We start from the raw sequence: 19,442 nt of genomic DNA, 5'->3' as shown, positions 1-19,442 counted from the left end.
TTTTATAAATTCAAATTTCCCAAACCTATTATAAACCCAAACAAACCCATTTTAGACCTGTATATGCAATTAAGCAATTAAAACAATTTCAATATATTACAATCAATTATCCCAAGCTAGTTAAAAACTTATATATCAATACAAGTCATTAAATAAAAAAAACATAATATAACAAAAAAAAAAAAAAAACCAAACAAACAAATAACAAAGAGATTCAAATTTAGTTTCACATTCTAACATAATATAACAAATCAACCAAACATCACATAATAGTCATAGAAAGCAAAAAAAGTTAGGAGAATCTATCACATAAATAAGTAGCATAATCTTCAAAAAAGTTAAGAGAATCTATCATATAAAGATGTAGCAAAATCTTCAAATTTCTACTGTTTTTGCTGAAATTGTTCATCATTTGCATCATTTGTTCTTGAATCTGTGCTTGCATTTGTGCTTGCATTTTTCTTTGCATTTCCATCATTTTTTCTTCAAACTCTTCTTTCACTTCTTCTTGTGTCTTCCTTTGAACTTCTATCAACCTTTCTTCAAATGTTTCTTTCACATGTGAGAGTTCCTCTTTCACATTTGAGAGTTCTTCAGTTGCAGTTGTAAACTTTTGTTCTGCAGCTATTAGCATCTCTTGGGCATTTTCAATTTGTGTTGAAAGAATAACTCCCGATCACCTTCTACTAGTACAATCAAAGATTGAGGTAAGAGTAGGACCAAATCCATACTCTCAAACACGACCATGCCTCTTTGGACCCATGACTTGAGTATATATCTCATCTACATATGTAAATGCTACAGATGTAAATGATACAGATGTAAATGCTCCAGATGATGTAGAAGTAGAAGAAGATGTCCCCTCAGGTTGGGATAGTAATTGCTGAAATTGATCTTGGAATTATAAATAAATAAAAAATTGTTAGACTTTTAAAATAATTTAGTATGTGGCTATGATTGAAATACAAGTATATAAAATTTATTTACTTCATTACAATAATCTCCTTAAAATGATCATCAACAGGCGTCCCATCTTTTCTTGTGTGTGTCAAGGCAAACATCTCAATTCTATTGGGCTCACTTCGATCCTCCTTCTTTTGTGCCTATTCTTACAAGTAAAACAATTGAGTTATTTATGATGAATTATTTATGTACAAACAAATCATATTAATAATAAATTTTCAACCTGTTCATATCGAATTTGAGCATAACTTTTTGATCCTGATGTATGTTTTATCACTTGCTTTGCCCTATTTGCCTTGTTTTTGTCTGAGATATCCTACATCAATTAAAAAATAACAAGTCACCTATATAGATCATAGAAACATAATAAAAGTTATATACATGAAGTATTAGGTTAGATATAACTAATAAATATCATTTTATGTGAATATGAGTATCATAAGATACATTATCAAGAAAAGATCATTATATTTACCTTGGCCTCAAGTGTACCCCAAAAGTGGATGAGCCACCTCCAATCATCATCTGATAAGTGTGGAGGTCGATGGCACAATCTCTCCTCATCTGTATTATAAGGGTTATAATACTTGGCTTTCATTTTATTTCTATAACTTCTAAACAAATTTCCACAACATTGAAGAATGTAGCTCTTACATGTTTCTTCTAGTTCATATTTTTCCTGTATTGCATTAAAATCTCATGTATAAATAAGAGGTATCATTTTTAAACAATAACATTACAATTTAGATTGAATAGTAACTTGCATATACCAATACTAAGGCCCAAATCTTTTCTTTCACCTCTTCACTAACATGATTCCAATCTTGAACTTGGATGGGTACATTCTGTTGAGATTGCACCAATGTTCCCATATAACTTAACAATCTTTCCCCTTTTTCCATCATAAACAACTTGCCCTCTGGTATTAAATCGTGTAGTTTTTTTTTCCCCGGGTTTCATACTAAGTAAATCTAAGTTACGCGTAGGGCCACGTGTCCTCTTTTTGTTAGAGGATGAACCTATTAAGAGTAATAATGAAATTAAAAGAAACATAATTTACTTATCTTATATAAAATTAAACATTAAAAACCTATCATTCAAGAAATTAAACATATGTAAATTTATTATATGTAAAGTTAAACATAATCTTCTTAATCATACCAACAACAGAAGGATCTGAAGAATCGGAAGGATCAAAACTACTAGGAGTAGTAGTTGCAGTAGGTTGTATGTCTGAGAGTTGTTGTAGATTGTCCAACTCATCTTCTGGAGACACTATTTGTACTCTTCCTCTTCGATGTGACATTTCCTACATAATAAAGTAAATTAGAAAAAGTAATACAAAATAAGTTACATAAATAATATGAAATAAATTACAATTTGTATATCTAGTAAGTATATATTTATGTATTTACCAATATTATTAGCTACACATCATCTATATCATCATCATGAATAAATTTATTATCTCTTTCAACAATGTTTTCTTGTCGTGATAGTAGAACATCCGTTTGGATAGTTTCTCCTGCAATATCATTTCTATCCCAATTGATTAAATCATTCTCGACCAACTCATGCACATGACGTTGACTATGAAGTGTTATAAGTTATTGATATGGCTCTGGATCATTAGTAGACACTTTCTGATTCATATCATAAACCCCTCAAGTTTGTATCTCTACAACGGTGTGCCAATTTTCCTCATTTGAATTTTGAACATAGAAGACTTGTTTTGCTTGAGATGCAAGCACAAATGGTTCATCTGTGCATATGGTACGTTCAAAATTCAAACACGTGAACCCATATTCATCCTTTTTTATTTCCCTTCCACTATTGATTACATCCCACTAATCACACTTGAATAAAATAACTCTATTTCCACCATGGTAATGTAACTCAATTACATCAGTTAGCACACCATAGTAAGAAACATGACCAGGAATTAGGTTCTTATCTCTTGCACTTGCAAAGCTTGATACCTCTGTAGTCACAACAATTCCACTATTTTGAGTTTTTTTTTCTTTTTTCTCGCTCTCTTGTGTGAAATCTGAACCCATTAATGATGTATCCTTTATAACATGTAACTGATGTACTTGGTCTATGAGACAATGATAGTATGTGTTCAGAAATTGGACCTTCATGTCGCATTTGTATAATCTATAGATTCAAATATAAGATGTTAATACATACATGTGTATTAGATAATAGAACAATTTATGTAGTGAATGAACTTACACTTTCTTCAAACTAACTAATGAATTCTCTTGTGTGAATCAAATCTACATCTTGTGCATGAATACGAGGCTTAACCCTTATAGATTGCTTATGCTCTCTGATAAAAAAGAAAAAATTAATTATAATGCTCACAAAGACCAAAATTAAATTTTTGTATGAGAATTAGTATAAAGTTTTATTCAAATAAGTGTCTTACTCAATAAATGATGTCACTTCCTCACAATTAGTCAACACATATAAATGTGCTTTGGACCATTCTTCTGTGCTAAGAACACGAGATGTTGACTTTCCTATTGTATGTCTCATGCATTTGAAAATGGTTAACCCTCCACCATTTGTTATGTTATTTTCAATGACATAATTTTTTTCTTCACGGTCATGCTTCGTTTCAACATCATGCAAATATCTTGAACGAAAGATTGTACATTCTTCTGCTATGTACCCCTCTGCAATAGAATCTTCTGGACGACTCTTATTACAGACATAAGACTTTAATGTAAGTAAATACCTGACATTTCACAACAAGATAGATTTGTTTCATGAACTATACGAAACCTAATATAAATAAGATTAATTGAATGAGAACATACCGCTCGAGAGGATACATCCATCGATATTGCACTAGTCCAGCAACCTTTACCTCACTTGTAAGATGAATAGGTAAATGCACCATAACATCAAAGAATGATGGAGAAAATATTCTTTCTAATTTGCAAAGTGTGACTATTATGTCATTCTCAAGGTGCTCTAATTGATCAGTCTTTAACACTTTAGAACACAACTGTTTGAAGAAACTACATAGTTCAACTATAATAGCACAAACATCCTTATGTAGAACTCCTCAAATTGCAAGTGGAAGGAGTTGTTGCATGAGAACATGGCAATCATGAGACTTCAACCCAAATATCTTTCTTTCATTCACTTGTACACATTGAGAGATGTTAGAAGCATAACCATTTGGAACCTTTACTTCTTTCAAAAATTTACAGAATTCCTTTTTTTTCATTTGAAGTTAGTGAATAGGATGCAACAGGCAATATAACCCTATTCCCTCTTTGTATGAGGTGAAGTTGATCTTTGATACCCATAGCTTGCAAGTCAAGACGACTATTGAAGTTATCCTTCGATTTACCATCGATACTCAACAAAGTGCCAACTATACTGTCACATATATTCTTTTCAATATGCATTACATCCAAATTGTGATGCAAAATGAGGGTTTTCCAATATGGCAATTGGAAAAAAATGCTTATTTTTTTTCCAATTGTGCTCAAGTTCAACATGTTATCTTTTTCTTTTTACTGACATCTTATTTTTTGATGTCTTCCCTAAAGTAATATGTTCCATTCCATCTAATTGATGTAGAACATCTTCCCCAGACAATTGTTTAGGTGTTGCTCTATGCTCTTCATTTCCATCAAAGGACTTTTTATCACGTCGAAATCTATGATCAATCGGCAAAAATCGACGATGACCCATGTAACACCATTTCCGTCCGTTGTGTAATCGAAATGAAGAACAATACTTATTACAAATAGGACAAGCAAATTTCCCTTTAGTACTCCAACCTGAAATATTTGCATATGCGGGAAAATCATTGATGGTCCATAATATAGCTGCACGCATACAAAAATTTTGTTTTGTTGAAGCATCATATGTTTCAACTCCAACGTCCCATAAGTCATTCAACTCATCTATCAATGGTTGTAAGTATATGTCAATGTCATTGTAGACCCTCAATTTTGTCCCTTTAGCACATGTCTTTAAAATTCGTTTTCAATGCTCCACAATAGTTCCTTGGTGGCCCATGGCTACTCATACCACTTACCTTTTTCTGAGTCACCTCGGAGATTTTGGTTGAGGGATTATTTGATCCCTTATTATGACCCTTGGCAACCTTAATTTAGACTTAGGCTTTTCTTGTTTCTTTTTTTAGGATAGCTTTTAGATACACTTGGCCTTTAGGCACCGCTCTAGGCCTACTTAGGCACACTTGGCCCATTAGGCACTTTTAGACTCACTTTTTGTATGACTTGCATGGTTACATGGCTTTTGGGCTCGACTTTCTATTTATTGGTTTATTTTTATTTTATTTTATTTTATTTATTTATTTTTATTTATTTATTTATTTATTTATTATTATTATTATTATTATTATTATTATTATTTTTACCGTTTCCTAATTTATTTACTTGCCTATCCGTTTATTCGATTATTTAACTTCAAGAATTTCATGTTTTTGCAAGGAAACTTACCATTGGAGTTTAAGGAAGGTGGGACTGTCCTTGGAAGGTTTTGGAGGGGAATTTGAAATTGGGAAGATTGCTTTTGATTGGAAGATTTAAAAAAAAAAAAGAGAAGAAGAAAGGAAGGAGGAGAATTTTCCTTTGAGGAAACAAATTTAGGTCTTGAGGGGATATATATACGTGAGAGAGGAAAGAAAAAGGGGCCTTTTCTTTTTTTGGTGGGAGGGAGATTCTTTGATCGTTTGGAGGAAAAGCACAAAGGAATCGGAGAAGGGAGCAATTGTAACCAAGGCTGCCCAGGTATGCTTCTCGTCATTCTTGGAATCATTACCCATATTCGATTTCTCCGTGCATTTGTCTCTGAATATTTAATATATTGTTGATTGGTGTGGACGAAAAGGGCCACAAATTGATTTGTTGAGATTGGTTATTCACTTGTTTGCCCTGTTTTCGATTCTGATTCTCTTATGTGTCATTGATGTCGTTCGAAATTCATGACTCCATGCCTGAATATGATCATGTTTGTTTTTTTTGTTTAAATCCTATTCTGCTCTATTCCCACTATTATCAGCCCATGGATTAAAATTTGAAGTGGGGGGCTACTTATGTCTACTAACCAATATCTCCTATTCTCTTCCTCCTCCGAGTTTTGCTGTGTTTTATCTTACTTGTTCAATATTCCTTTCTCCGCATGGTGTTTGAATCCTTGCCTTTGTATTTGGGTTGCATTGGAGGATGGTGGAAGAGTCGATATGAGAGGTGAGCTTAATGGTGTCAAGTCTTCCGACGAATTTGGGAATGATAGCAAATATGGCAGAAGAGTTTTGCACTTGTGGATCACAGAACCAGAGATCAAATTTGAGAAGAAAACAGAGGAGGACGATTGGACGGGAGAATCAGTGACGAGCAACGTGTCTAGCTTCGTATTCTCTGCATGAAAGTTTCAATTCGTCTGTATATGGCGCTGTTCTGAAATATGGGTTCAAGCAGGAAGTGATTTAGTTTTCATGTGGCAAGATTGGATGGCCTGGCTGCTTGCTACTGGATGTTTTTTTCTTCAATTCGTGAGCAAGGTTTGGCGTGTCAAATTATAACAGTCAGTGCATATGTTGAGGTGGGAAGCTTTACTTTTGTTCAGGAGCTGTTTGATAAAATACCCCACAAGTTACAGCATATAACTTGAATGTACTAAAGTCCTCTGGCCTGCGAATTTTTGTCAGTTTTATCTGGGAACTTCTTGAAATCTGCACAGAATGGTGATAATTTGTGCATTACAGAATTTTGTGATGTGCAATAGAATTATTAATCGAGCTGTGAATGTGACCCCTGATGATTGACTGTCACATGGACTAGCCCAGCAGTTTGTTTCCTTTGATAACTTGATCCAGCTGGCTGAGATTGAGATACAAACTCCATCTTCCCAAGGAGTCTTTGAAGGTTTATTGCTTCGTCCTAGATTATGGAGAAGAGGATATTGAGTGAGGACGCTGCCATAGTTGGGATTGAGATTGGTTTTCATTACAATCCATCCCATGAAATGAATGCTCTGATACAGGCTGCAAATTGAGAAGACCAATTTCCGATGTTGATTTTGAAGATGGACGGAGAAAGGAACCAATTTCTTTAAGGAATATTTGCTGTGTCTCTCGGGTTCGAAGGTAGTGATTTATGTTGCACATCAAGTAGAGTTCTTATCTTTGCTGATTCCATACTGGTCATAAAAGATGTAGTCTTTTGTTCAGAGCAAGAACCCATGTTATCCTTTGCTTCAGAATTACTAGATCATGTGGGCTTTCAAGAGAACGAAATTGTGCCAATATCGAAAATTCCAGCTGCTACTTTGTGCCTCAGAAATCAGCTTGCAAGGTGGTGATCATCATAGCTGTGTCAACCATGCTAAAAATGCTTATTAGCATAAATACCGAGGACATCCCACCAAACTGCTTTGATCAATTCAATGTAGAAATGAATGAGAAACATAATGTGAATTTTCTGTAGCTTGATGGTCTAGTGAAAGGAAGAAAGTTGTTTCTTGCCAGTTTGTAGCTTATCAAACGAATCCTTCTCAAGTACTTTTGACCGTTTCCTCCTAAGACCGAGGTTCCAGATGTGCCCTGTTCGCGAAGTTACTTCTCAAGCATTCAGTCTCATATGGATTAAAAGGAGAAATAATTGTCGTATTCTTGGTATGCATTTTATCGTGTTTCTGAAATAGCCTTCTCTTGAAAAAGGAGTGACACTAGTCTTTGATATGAAGCTCCATCGCTTGGAACGAGTTTCTCGCTGTACTGGTTCACCAATAATGTCCCCTGGAACTTTAATGAGCCAAAAGCTGAAACATTGTGATTCCTTTCATTTCGAAAAATTTGTGGAGGAATATGCTAGTGTGGGTGAAGGTGAAAAAAAAAAGCCAAGTAAGACCTTGATGTTCATTGACGGCTATCCTACACGGCAAGGTTGTATGATTTTACTGAAAGGAACTCACAGTGAGGAATTGAAGAGGATTAAATATGTTATGCAGTGTGCAGTTGTTATGGCATATCATTTAATTTTAGAGACTTCTTTCCTTGTTGATCAAAAAGCAATGTTCTCTACTATTCCTTTTGATGGGTTAGCAAATCTAACGCCTACTAATCCACAATTCCCTGTTGTTGGCTCTGGTAATTCAAGTGCCTCTTGTCTTGAGGAGCCTACTGCCAAAGTTGATGCATTATGCTTGAGTGATGTTCCTGTTTCAAGTGGATTCCTTGAAGGAGCGTCCACCCTAAATTTGGAATTAGAAGGTGATTCTTCATTATCTTATGAGCCATATAACCCAGTTGTTTTTTCGGGGTTATCGTCTCTTTCAGCTTCCATAAAGAAAGTTATAGGGGACAATTTCCCTATTGTATCCTCAACTCCTTATCACTCGCTATCTTCATACTTTGGCTTAAATGGAAAGGAACACCACAATAAGATCATGACGTCAGTTCCAGTTTTGAAATCTCCAGAGGCATTTGAAAATTGTGATATGGAAGCAAAAAGTGGTTCTGATGAAGAGAAGTCACATGATAGCGAAAGACCACTGTCACCCTTGGCTTGCTCTAATGTTCCTTTGGATGTCATAAAATCTGGTGGCAAAAATGAAGACCAAATGCAAAGTAAGGATGACATTAGCACAGTTTTGGGCTCCTAGAGCGTGTTGGTTCTGATGTCTAGTCGGAATGCATCAAAAGGGCGGATTTGTGAGCAAAGCCATTTTTCTCATATCAAGTTCTACAGGAACTTTGATGTTCCCCTTGGGAAATTTTTCCGAGATAATTTACTCAAGCAGAAGCATTAATGCCCCACATGTGGTGAACTGCCGGAAGCTCATTTTTACTACTATGCACATTGCAATAAGCAGCTTACCATACAAGTTAAACAACTTCCCACCAAGTCATGTTTGCCTGGGGAAGCAGAAGGTAAACTTTGGATGTGGAGTCGCTGTGGTAAATGTAAACCTGAGAATGGAATCGCACAATGTACAAAAAGAGTGTTGATCAAGAAGGAAATGGAGAATGTCTACATGAAAGCAACATCACTATTCACAGAGGTTGCTAATGCCTTGAAGATAGATCGTAGTATTTGTTCGGGTCTTGAGCACCTTCTCATGAATTATGGTTTTCGGGATGAGAAGAGGATACAAACAGGTTTCTCATCATTACCAGATTCGACTTTACCGCTGGTGAAATATCCTGCTGCATTTAATAATTATCCAATGTCACCTTCAGCCAAAATAGAGCAGCAGCCTTTACAGACAGTTGTGAAGAGTAATGAACGGACTTTGAATGGTAAATCAGTTTTCCCAACAAGGGATATGAGTAGCAGCAATGGGGTCATGCAATTTTAGATGAATGTCGCTGAATTCGGAATCCAAATGCTGAAGTTACCATACTTCGTAAACAGTAGTAGGTTGTTCATCGTATAATAAAGATTGGTGCACCAATTCAGAACAAGCTGGCTGAGCTGTGGTCTTTGTTCGATCTTGTCTTCCCTGGGAAGTTGGAAGTGCTGCTTGTATTTGAAGCAGAATTTGCAATTCCCATATATGCTGATGGCTATGGCAATACTTCTCCATTCCGAGCATCCATTGCCTATAGGTGTGCAGTAGTCTTACGTGAAAGCTGATGTGAATCCTCGGCTTCCAAACAAGACTGAACATGTCCTATTTTGCAGCCACTTATCTTGATTTGAGGTGTTGAAGTGTCCTTAATTCAAGCACTTCAGGCATAATGTTCTCAACTATTCACTACTAGCGGAATGCTAAATGAAATCACTGCAATTGAGAGGGAGCAGAACATTCTGATCTCTTCTCTTCTTTTTTTTTTAGTATTGAAGTGTTGCTGGAAGATTCACTCATTTGGATCACAAATATCCAACTCTTGAAATCTTCAAGGTGGATCAAAGAAGAAGAATGCTGGAAAAATGGATTACAACTTCATTTTATGAACTCCAATTTCAGAAACATGGTTATGGATGTCAATCCGATTCCATTTATGGTGTTCGTCCTGAGAGCAGTTTGGGGTATTTATTCATGGTGTCAGGAATGTTATACGTACACATCGGCGTGAAGGCTCTGAAATTATAGGCAGCTTATAAGGGATTTATACTTGAACAGAATATTTGGCGGAACACGAATCAGCCGCTGGAGACCCCTGCCATTGGAGTCATTATTAAGAAAGATGAAAAATAGTGATCCTAATATTCTCCTTGCCACAATATAATTGGATTCCCATAATCTCGTTTTGCCATCAATAAACTGCTCTTACAGTTAACAAGGCTCATGCTTCACTTGTGGTTCCTATTAATACCATAGAAAATGGTCCAATTGACAGACACGGTTCTCCAAAGCAGGTATTTCGCTTCAAAATAGCACCATATGCCACCACCTAGTAATGAACAGTTCGTCACTTCATCAGTAATGTTTGAAAAGCTTGCATCAGAGTCAAGACATCCACCGTACAGATTACCAGATGACTAGTACAAATTGAGGAACTAAATGTAAAAAGGAACAACCCATCTTAAAGAGATGGCTTCCTAGGGTGGAGAACCTTCTGCATATGTGCTTGGGATCCCTAGCTGTTTCAAATCACTTCCAGGTTATGACTTCAACAGTGAATGGTGATAACTCTGTCCAGCTTCTTGTTGCTGCACATGCTGTTAATAATGGTCAAGCCATTATTATGGCTCTTTTGGAGGAGCATTTCGTATCTCAATTGTGCAGTATTGCTCCAGCAAATGCTCATGCACGAAAACAGTTGCCTTCTCCGGAATTACTTTCTCTACTCTCTGACAACTCTTACCATCACATGATTGTGTCAACTGACGATATCCTGGCTGCTTCAGTTGCTAAATTCTGCTGTTCAGTCATCTCTGCACCATAAGAAGACTGAAAACTAGGAGTGATCTAGCCATTATCTGGGTCATGTCAAACTTCTTCGCTAATTGATGGACCAGGCAACTAGAAGCTCAATCTTGTCACAAGGAAGCCATGCTCTGGCCTTCCAGCAGCTTGCCCTTCCTGCTTACTTATTACATCTATCTCAGATTCGCTCAAATTTCCTTTGATCTGAGTTTCAATTGCATTCATCCTGATTCAAATCAAGTTTCCCTTCATTGAGTCTGGTGCCTATTCGGTTCCTATATTTGAAGAGATTGCAGTTTACTGATTGAATTTCTCGTAAATCAGCAGCATGGTACAGGAGGGTTGTGCAATTAACATAGGCATGCATATTCCTCTAGTAGATACTATGCTTGCACTTTAAGGATGCCCAGTTTCTAAGGATATATTTAGAGCCCTCTCCTACTCCTCTCTTACTGGAAGAAGATCTAGAGTAGCTCAAAGTCCTTGTGAACGAGTAAAAGATAGAGGCTGCTTAGAGTTGATCGACGAACTCATCGACACCATGTTCAGACCAAAGATACAGTCTAGGGATACAGTTTTCAGGCGCCGACTATTCAAGTCAATGGCAATAAAGATTCGCTGGAATGGTCCTTGAATTTGTAAAGCTTGGTGTCTGCTTCTTATTTTCTAGTGTCTCATGTTCACAAAATAATAGAACACTCTGACTACACTTGAAGGGACATCCTCAAGGTTCAGAATGTACGCAAGTCCAATAACAAAAGAGGAAACACGCCATGTTCTGTAGAGTATAGACGCTAAGAGTTTGGCGTTAAAGAAGGTCAACACAATGGTAATCCTGATCAGTTGGAGAGAAAATTCAGCTACAGCAGCTTCAAGAACCACTCTGGCAGCAAGGATGATATCATATCTTCATCAAAGCTAATTGAATCTGTTTCTAGGAAGTTTCCTTTTTTTTAAATTAAGAATGTAGTTGTTGATGCATGGGGAAGAGACTCCCAGATTTAAAATTTGCAGTCAGAAAAGAAGCAGAGGACTCTCTGAAGAAAAAATGGAAAAAGATTGAAAATTTTGATGCCCATGAAGAAGGAACCTGATTCCACTCTTGAGAAAATATTAGGAAAATCTACTGGTTACTTGATGTTTGAAGAGTTGTAGGGTATTATTAGTTACTTATGAATCGTTAAAACAGCAAGTTACTATAGTGGTCATGCAGGCTGGTCTACAACTGTGTGTTCGCCTAATAAAAGCACATCCTCTAAACTTGGAGTTCCCTAAAAATGGTGGTATGGCTGCTCTTTTCTGTAATCCAAGAAGCTGCTTCTTTCTTAGATATGACACGATAACATCCACTATCATTCAGCATCTTCTTGAAGATCTGCAGACACTTCAATCGCTATGGAATTGGAGATATGACAAACTCCAAGGGGAATCATTTCGGTCATGCCCTTACCCAGATGGCTATTATTATTGAATAATCAGGTGACAAATGACTTGGTGGTCTATTTATCATGAGTCAGAGCACGAACTTGTTGGGAAAAATACAACTCTACGTAAATCATTCAACAAGTTTGGATGAAAGTAACCTTAAATGCAGCTCTATAGCCGAAACAGTGGCATATGACCTGGTACCTGAAATTACCATGAAAATTCAGAATTTTCAATAGAGAAATCTATTAATCCAATGGGAACCTTGAAGTCTATGTTTATAGGCCAAAGCTTCGCGACTATTACTGTTAGTAATGAACTAAGCATCAATTTTGATCCATCTTCAACAATAGGAATTGATTTATCCAGAAATCTGCTACATAGAGGGATGCCTACAGGATTTTCTGGACTGTTGGGTTCGGAATACCTGAATTTATCATATAATTATCTTGATAGTCAGCTTCTTACCTTGGAAAAGACGGAGAGATTGATGGTACTGGACCTATCAGACAACTCTTTGTCGGGTCAGATCCTAGAAAATGTTTCCAACCCAAGAATCATAAAGAATCGAGATATGTCAAGTTGAGGTTCAAAATACGGAGGATAAGGGTAATATTCAGATTCCACCCTTCAATCCGATCATGGCTTCCGATTATTCTATGCAGCTGTTCTACTGAAAGGCACATTTTTTCAAGTCTGATGGTTTGAACAAGAAAAATCCCCAGCTTCAAACGGAATATCTGATGACCAGTGGATTGCACCATTGGCTATAGAGATTGGAGAGAATAGTCGGAATAGAAACAGCCAACAAGGACTCATGGATGCAGCAGAAACAGAGCAGCGACAACGTGAAGGAATTTCGCAAAGTGAAGGAAATCATTCATTTACAGATTCGGTCCAATTATGGATGAAAAACAACAACAAAGAGCCTACTGGAAGATTACTTGAGGCTGTATTTAACAATGTGAGAGTACGAGAGGTGAAAGTCCCCAAGTATGTGGCAGCACCTTTATCACAGTATCTATTAGATCCACAGACCAGATCACAATCTGGTAGGCTTCTTGCAGCTCTCGCTCTTGGCGACCTCCCTCAATATGAAGGATTCGCTAGAGCTAGTGGTTTTGTATCAGCATTTCGTGCACTGATAAGCCTGCTTGAAGACCAACCAACAGAAGAAACGAAATCCATTACCTATCAGAAAGACCTGCCTCAAATCCGTCCAACAGAAGCTGAATCGGTTTAAACTCGAATCATCATACTTTTCTCATCTGTTGTGGCTCTCAAGAGGTCTTTATTTGACACCGGAAGCAATCCCACTTCTGAATCTGTAGTTAAGCCCTTTGCTGAGAGAAGTGACTTCTGTTGGTTTGATTGCACACCTTGAAAGTTAGTGTTTCAGCTGGAAATATTAACTCCTGAGCTGCCGAGTGTGAAGGATGAAACCTACAGATTTACAGAAAACTGGGGGCACTTATTTAACAGCTTGCGAGAGGAATAAGCGATTATAAGAATCTGAACTCCTCTTGGAGATGTTTCTCAGGACCAGAAGCTGCCCCACTTCCAGCTATATTTATTGGTGAAAATCTTGAGTCACCCAATTGCCTATGGATAGGCATCCTTGCTTACAGGTAATCCTGAACATGGTGTGCAGCTGAATTAATAATCCGCCATCTGACAAGTCTTGGAGATGTTCCTTGCTGCTGTTGTGTTCAGAAAGCTCAGAGTGCATAAAGAAGCTTGCTGAAAGTATCTCAAACACGCTACAACAAAACAATCTGGCAAAAGCTTACCGCTTGAACTTGGAGCGAAGTCTTTGATGATCTTGGAATTTCTCTTCTTCCGACCATAAACCCTGTAATCCAGTATACGAATTTCGATCAGCCTCGGAAAATGCCAGAAGAGGGCAGAATGCGTTTTTTTGGGATTCAATGCCAGTGTCACAGCTTCAATCATACATCCAGGCTCCACCCACATAATTGCCACCTTGCCACATGTCATACTCCTAATGTTTCTTTTCCTTTATTTCGTGATTTTAATACATCTTAAATATGAATTTCAAAATCTTTTTCCATCAAAACAACTTTGGTTTTCTTCAAAATTCCTTAGGAGCTTCTAGGTATAAAATCCAAATTTTAACATGCTATTCGCTGCCACTTTCCTTCGAGCATGCACTATCTTCTTTGGTTTTTAACTATTTTCTCGATTTTCAACAAGCATGAATAAACTTCATGATTCCAAATAATGGAATTCATAGAATCAATTCATGCAAAATTAATTAGGGCTTTGGTGGGGGCCCGACATTCTTGATACCCTCTTCCATATTGTTTGTTTGATATCTGATTGATTTTTTTATTCCTCTTGATGATATACATGAATTGGTTTCATATTTGTTATTGGGCTAACCTTGTTTCTCATAAAGGTGCTTGAGCTTGCTATCCAGGTACGCTTCTTCTCATCTTTTTTTCGAGAATTCCATGGACACGTATGTGATTAGTGACCATATCCATGCATGATGTGATTCTTGGGTGTTTTAAATACATACTTGATTTGCTCGGATAAGACACATGCTGTGTGATAGATTCCCACCCTAACTCTTATGTTTTATGATAGCGCTTGAGAAGTCGTTCAGGTACGCACTTCGATTCTCTCTTATGGTTTGTTTTCTTGTTAGGCATGCAATATTTGAAATCACCTAGCCTACTTAGGTATCCATAATTAACCGATTAATTGCCACATTCCCCTTAACTTTGTTAGTAGAGACCTTTATAGGGCTTAGAGGGATGCTACCTCCTAGAGGTACCTTCCCAATAAGTAACCTGATCCCCGGACCAAGACTCGGGTTTTTCAAAGACATGCCTTTTTTCCAAAAACTATGGAGTCATATTTTAGGATTTTTCTTTCTTGTTTTATTTTCCCTTTTAAAATAAAAATAAAATAAGTGGCGACTCCAACTTTTCTAAAATTAATTTTTTCACAGATAAAAAGCGAGTCTCGCCGATCAAGTGGGGACGCACGTGAAAAATGCGGGTCCACAGTCATTCCCAGGTACAATTGGACTAGGAATAAGTAGTGACAACATGAAGAATGTCTATTTGATACACATCCAAGGTGGTAAGTTATATGGAATACGAACGACAGGCCACATGTTATATGAAATTGACATATTCCCAAAAGGATTGAACCCATCACTTGCTAAACCGAGCCTAACATTTCGAGGTTCTAGTGCAAATGAAGGGTATACGTTATCGAAGGTTTTCCAAGCCAAAGAGTCCACCAGATGCCTCATCATCTCACCTTCCATGCGACCATCAACCTGTCATTTCATGTGAGAAGCTGTCTTAGATGACATATATAACCTTTGAAGCCTTGGTTTTCAGGGAAAATAACGCAAGACCTTAGCATAAATTTTCTTTTTCTTTGCTGAATCAGTGAATTCATCTGTAGAATGATCATCACTTGATTTCCATCTAGAGACACCACAAATAACACACTTATTTGCATTTGCATGCTCTTTTGAATACAACATGCAATTTGAGGGGCATGCATCAATCTTGATATAATGAAGGCCAAGGTCACGAAGTATTTTTTTTGCTTCATAATAGTTTCTTGGCAATGTCTCACCCTCAGGAAATGTCTCCTTCAACTATTCAAGCAACATTGTAAATGACTTATTGCTCCATCCATTAAGACACTTCATATGAAATAATCTTATGATAAAAGACAACTTTGTGAATTTTTTACACCCTGGATATAATTCTTACTCTGCTTCTCTTAACAAATTATAAAATTTGTTTGCATCCTCATTTGGTTTTTCAAACTCCTCATGCACATGTGGACTTCTTTCAGATTCCTCATTTGGCATTGGCATTCCAAATGTATCATTTAACATTTCTTGCATCTCATCATGCATAACAAACTCATTAGTGCTAGTATTTGTAGGTTTGTAAAACTCATATTCCCCATGCATCAACCATTGCACATAATTTCTAGCTATCCCATTGTCCAACAAATGGTCATATATGATTTCTTGCTTCTGCATAAGACAATTATTGCAACGAATGCAAGGACATGGGAGCATTTCTTTTCTAGGTGCATTGCTAAAGGCAAAGTCTAAGAACTCCAAAACTCCTTTATGATATTCACTACTTACTCTTGACTTCTGCATCCAACTCTTATCTATTGGCATTTTTCTCGTACTTCCACAAATTAAACCCTTCAATCACATAACAATGAATCTTCATATCAACTTATAATGAATGTGATATGTTTTTTATCGTCTCAAATTCCTATATTTGGTAGTGGTTCCTATCCCATTTAGAAATACATAATCCCTATGAATCAATCACTAACATGCTTAGTTTTATTTTGATAAAATTTCAACAGCATTTCCCCATAGTTCTCCAAATACATGAATTGGCTAAGGTATAAACATACCTTCTCCAAATATGCACCCAGAAGGGGAATCGCTGTCAAAACTTATCAATATGCTAAAACATAGGCATTTGATTTCATAGATATTATGTGTTTCCAAACTATCCAAACAGACAATTCAAGCATCATTTGCAGACAATTCTACCAATCATATACAAAACATATAGGTTGAAAACTTGAATATGACCACAATAAATAATCATATCCACAATTCTACAACTTATATGTTTTTAGTATATGATAAAAGAGACATTTGTCAAGCAAGGATACTTGAACGGGAATTCTAGGGTTTTCTAAAATGAAAATGAGTAAATAATAAAATTAATGACAAATAATATTAGAAAAGAAATAGATAAAAACACACAATGTGACTAACACATTCGATAATAGTTCACATATAACAATAAAAAAATATAAAATCATAGATAAGGCCTCACAATAGATGCAATATATGCATATCTTAGATCATGAAGTAACGAAAGGGTAAGGTATGAATAAGATGCAACAAAATACAATAAACATGCTTAAAAATTCATAATTGGCTAACAAGTATGCAGTATAAAAAATTAGTCTAAATAAAATACCAAATAAGAAATTATAATCCTAAGTGTGAACAAAATTAAAATTTGTAACTAAAAATCCTAACCTTTATTACACCCCACGTAATTTCAGGAATCAAGATTATATTTTGGTATTATTCTCTTTTATTTTTTTCAATAATTTTGATTTAAAATCGAATTGTGAAAAGTGTACAAAGTTATAAGTATTTTCAAATTTTCAATATGCACAAACTTGTAAGTATTTGGAAATTTCATAATTTTCTAATTTGGGTACAAAACAAAAAATTTCTAAATATTCCTATTCTTTTTCTAGAATAGGTTTGATATTGTTTTTTTTTTTTAATAATAATAATAAATGGTTTTTGTTGAGAAGTTGTTTTAGAAGTAGGATATTATTTGAGAGTATATTTAATTAAAAATATAATATAAGTTTACTATCTTTAAACTTTAAAAACTAATTACTTTATTTTAAATAAAAATAAAAATAAACACAACTTATAAATTAAATCATAAAAAGAAAGATATAATTTTATTTGGATAGAAAGTCTTACTTTGGTAGAAGTAAACCATGCCCAATCAATTGCTGGGAAATATTATTTGGATATCAAATTAGGGAAGCTATTAAGTGTGGTTTTTGTAGTGTTAAATCAGAGAGAAATTTAATTATATTATGAATTTCAAATTTAATTATTCTAAGAACAATGAATTACTCTAATAGAATTTACTGTATAAAAAAATTTCAAAAACTCACAACATATATCATTTTCAATTTTTCCAAAAGCACCAAAACCCTATAACAATGAAAATAAACCCAATAACAATGGAATCTCAAACCTAATTACAAACATTTCCAAAATACCAACTAACAAAACCCAAAAAAAAAAAATATATCCTAAAACTCACCAAAACCTAGAGAGATGATTTTCACAGGAGTTTCTTGGAGGTGGCTTCGGCTTTACCAACCATAGCTTCCATGGGGCTTCTTCGGCATGGCTTCCATAAGCTTTTTCTGACAATAGCTTCCTCCAAGCAATGGGGGCTGTGGGTAGGTTTTGTGGGTTTTATGGCTGTGGGTTTTGGAGAGGAAGAGAAAATGGGTTGGCAGGAGAGAGAAAGAAAGACTTTATATTCAATTAGGAAAGTGATGTGGCCGTGGGTTATAACCACATGGTTAAAAGAAAGACAATTTTCAATTAGAAAAAAAAAATGTCTCATGACTTTTTTTATTGTTATTGTTATACCCAAAAAAATTAATTTTATTTTATTGTTATACCCTTTTTTTTTTATTGTTATTGTTATTGTTCTGTGTTCAGAACTATTAATTTTAAAAGTTTTTCAAGTTTTAAAATTATCAAGTTTTAAAAATTTACAATTATTTTAAAATTTTAAATTTACAATTATTTTTAAAATTTAAAATTTAAAATTATTTTAAATTTTAAAATTAATTTTGAAAGTTCAATGTTTTACTCAAAGTGTTATTTTAAATTTTTTATTAAGTTTTATCAAGTTTTTTAAGTTTTAAAATTATCAAGTTTAAAATTTAAAAATTTTATATAAATACAAAGAATAATTAAAAATAAAATATAACATATAAAATTTATTTTTTAAAACATATTTAAAAACATAAAAAATATATATTAAGAATATTTTAGGTTTCTAAATCAACTTTTATTTTAAAAAACATCGGCAAACAAGTTTTTAAAAATGTTTAAAAAAAACTGTTTTTTGTATAACTGTTTATGAAAATGTCAAAATACTTCACAAATAAACCAGTTCGAGTCCCCTCAGGGCCATTGGAGGTTTACTCGGTCGTTAACTTCAGGGCCCCGTGGGATTAATCGAGGTGCGCTTAAGCTGGTCCGGACATCCACGGTTATAAAAAATAATAATAATAAATAAATAAATAAAAAATACTTCACAAACAAAACTATAATTTATTGGTATTTTTGTGGGCCTTAGGTGCTAGGAAATGTTACATGTGCATCCTACTCCTACTCTGTCTTCATTATTTTCAACCACGTGTCCTTTTATATCTTATGCCAATCTATTATTATTTTATCATATAGTATCATTTTTTTCATATTTGATGATATTAATTTCTACCTTATCCCATATGCTTGTAGCTTAATTTCATCATACATTTGGACAACAGAATTTCAGACTTCCATTTGGTACTAAATATAATAAACATAAACA

The 19,442-nt window shown here is 35.1% G+C and overlaps 1 protein-coding gene across 1 annotated transcript; it reads right to left on the bottom strand.

The window, feature by feature from the left end:
- Positions 1 to 974: 974 nt before the first annotated feature.
- On the bottom strand, positions 975 to 18,319 carry LOC117908468. Its single transcript, XM_034822066.1, has 5 exons — positions 18,150 to 18,319; positions 2,125 to 2,272; positions 1,439 to 1,642; positions 1,187 to 1,279; positions 975 to 1,103 (listed from the first exon to the last, which is right to left on the bottom strand). Exons 2-5 carry the CDS (start codon positions 2,224 to 2,226, stop codon positions 984 to 986), a joined length of 519 nt encoding a protein of 172 aa, XP_034677957.1. The 5' UTR covers positions 2,227 to 2,272; positions 18,150 to 18,319; the 3' UTR covers positions 975 to 983.
- Positions 18,320 to 19,442: the final 1,123 nt, after the last annotated feature.

The sequence above is a fragment of the Vitis riparia genome, chromosome 19 (assembly GCF_004353265.1).
Source record: "Vitis riparia cultivar Riparia Gloire de Montpellier isolate 1030 chromosome 19, EGFV_Vit.rip_1.0, whole genome shotgun sequence".
Taxonomy (NCBI): Eukaryota; Viridiplantae; Streptophyta; class Magnoliopsida; order Vitales; family Vitaceae; genus Vitis; species Vitis riparia.
This window is presented reverse-complemented; position numbering and strand designations above follow the sequence as displayed.

Coding starts and splice junctions, on each gene's coding strand:
- LOC117908468 (XM_034822066.1), bottom strand. CDS start 2,226: ATGAGTTGGACAATCTACAACAACTCTCAGACATACAACCTACTGCAA. Junction 1,643..2,124: donor TTCAGATCCTTCTGTTGTTG/GTATGATTAAGA, acceptor AATGCAATACAG/GAAAAATATGAACTAGAAGA. Junction 1,280..1,438: donor GGGGTACACTTGAGGCCAAG/GTAAATATAATG, acceptor TAATTGATGTAG/GATATCTCAGACAAAAACAA.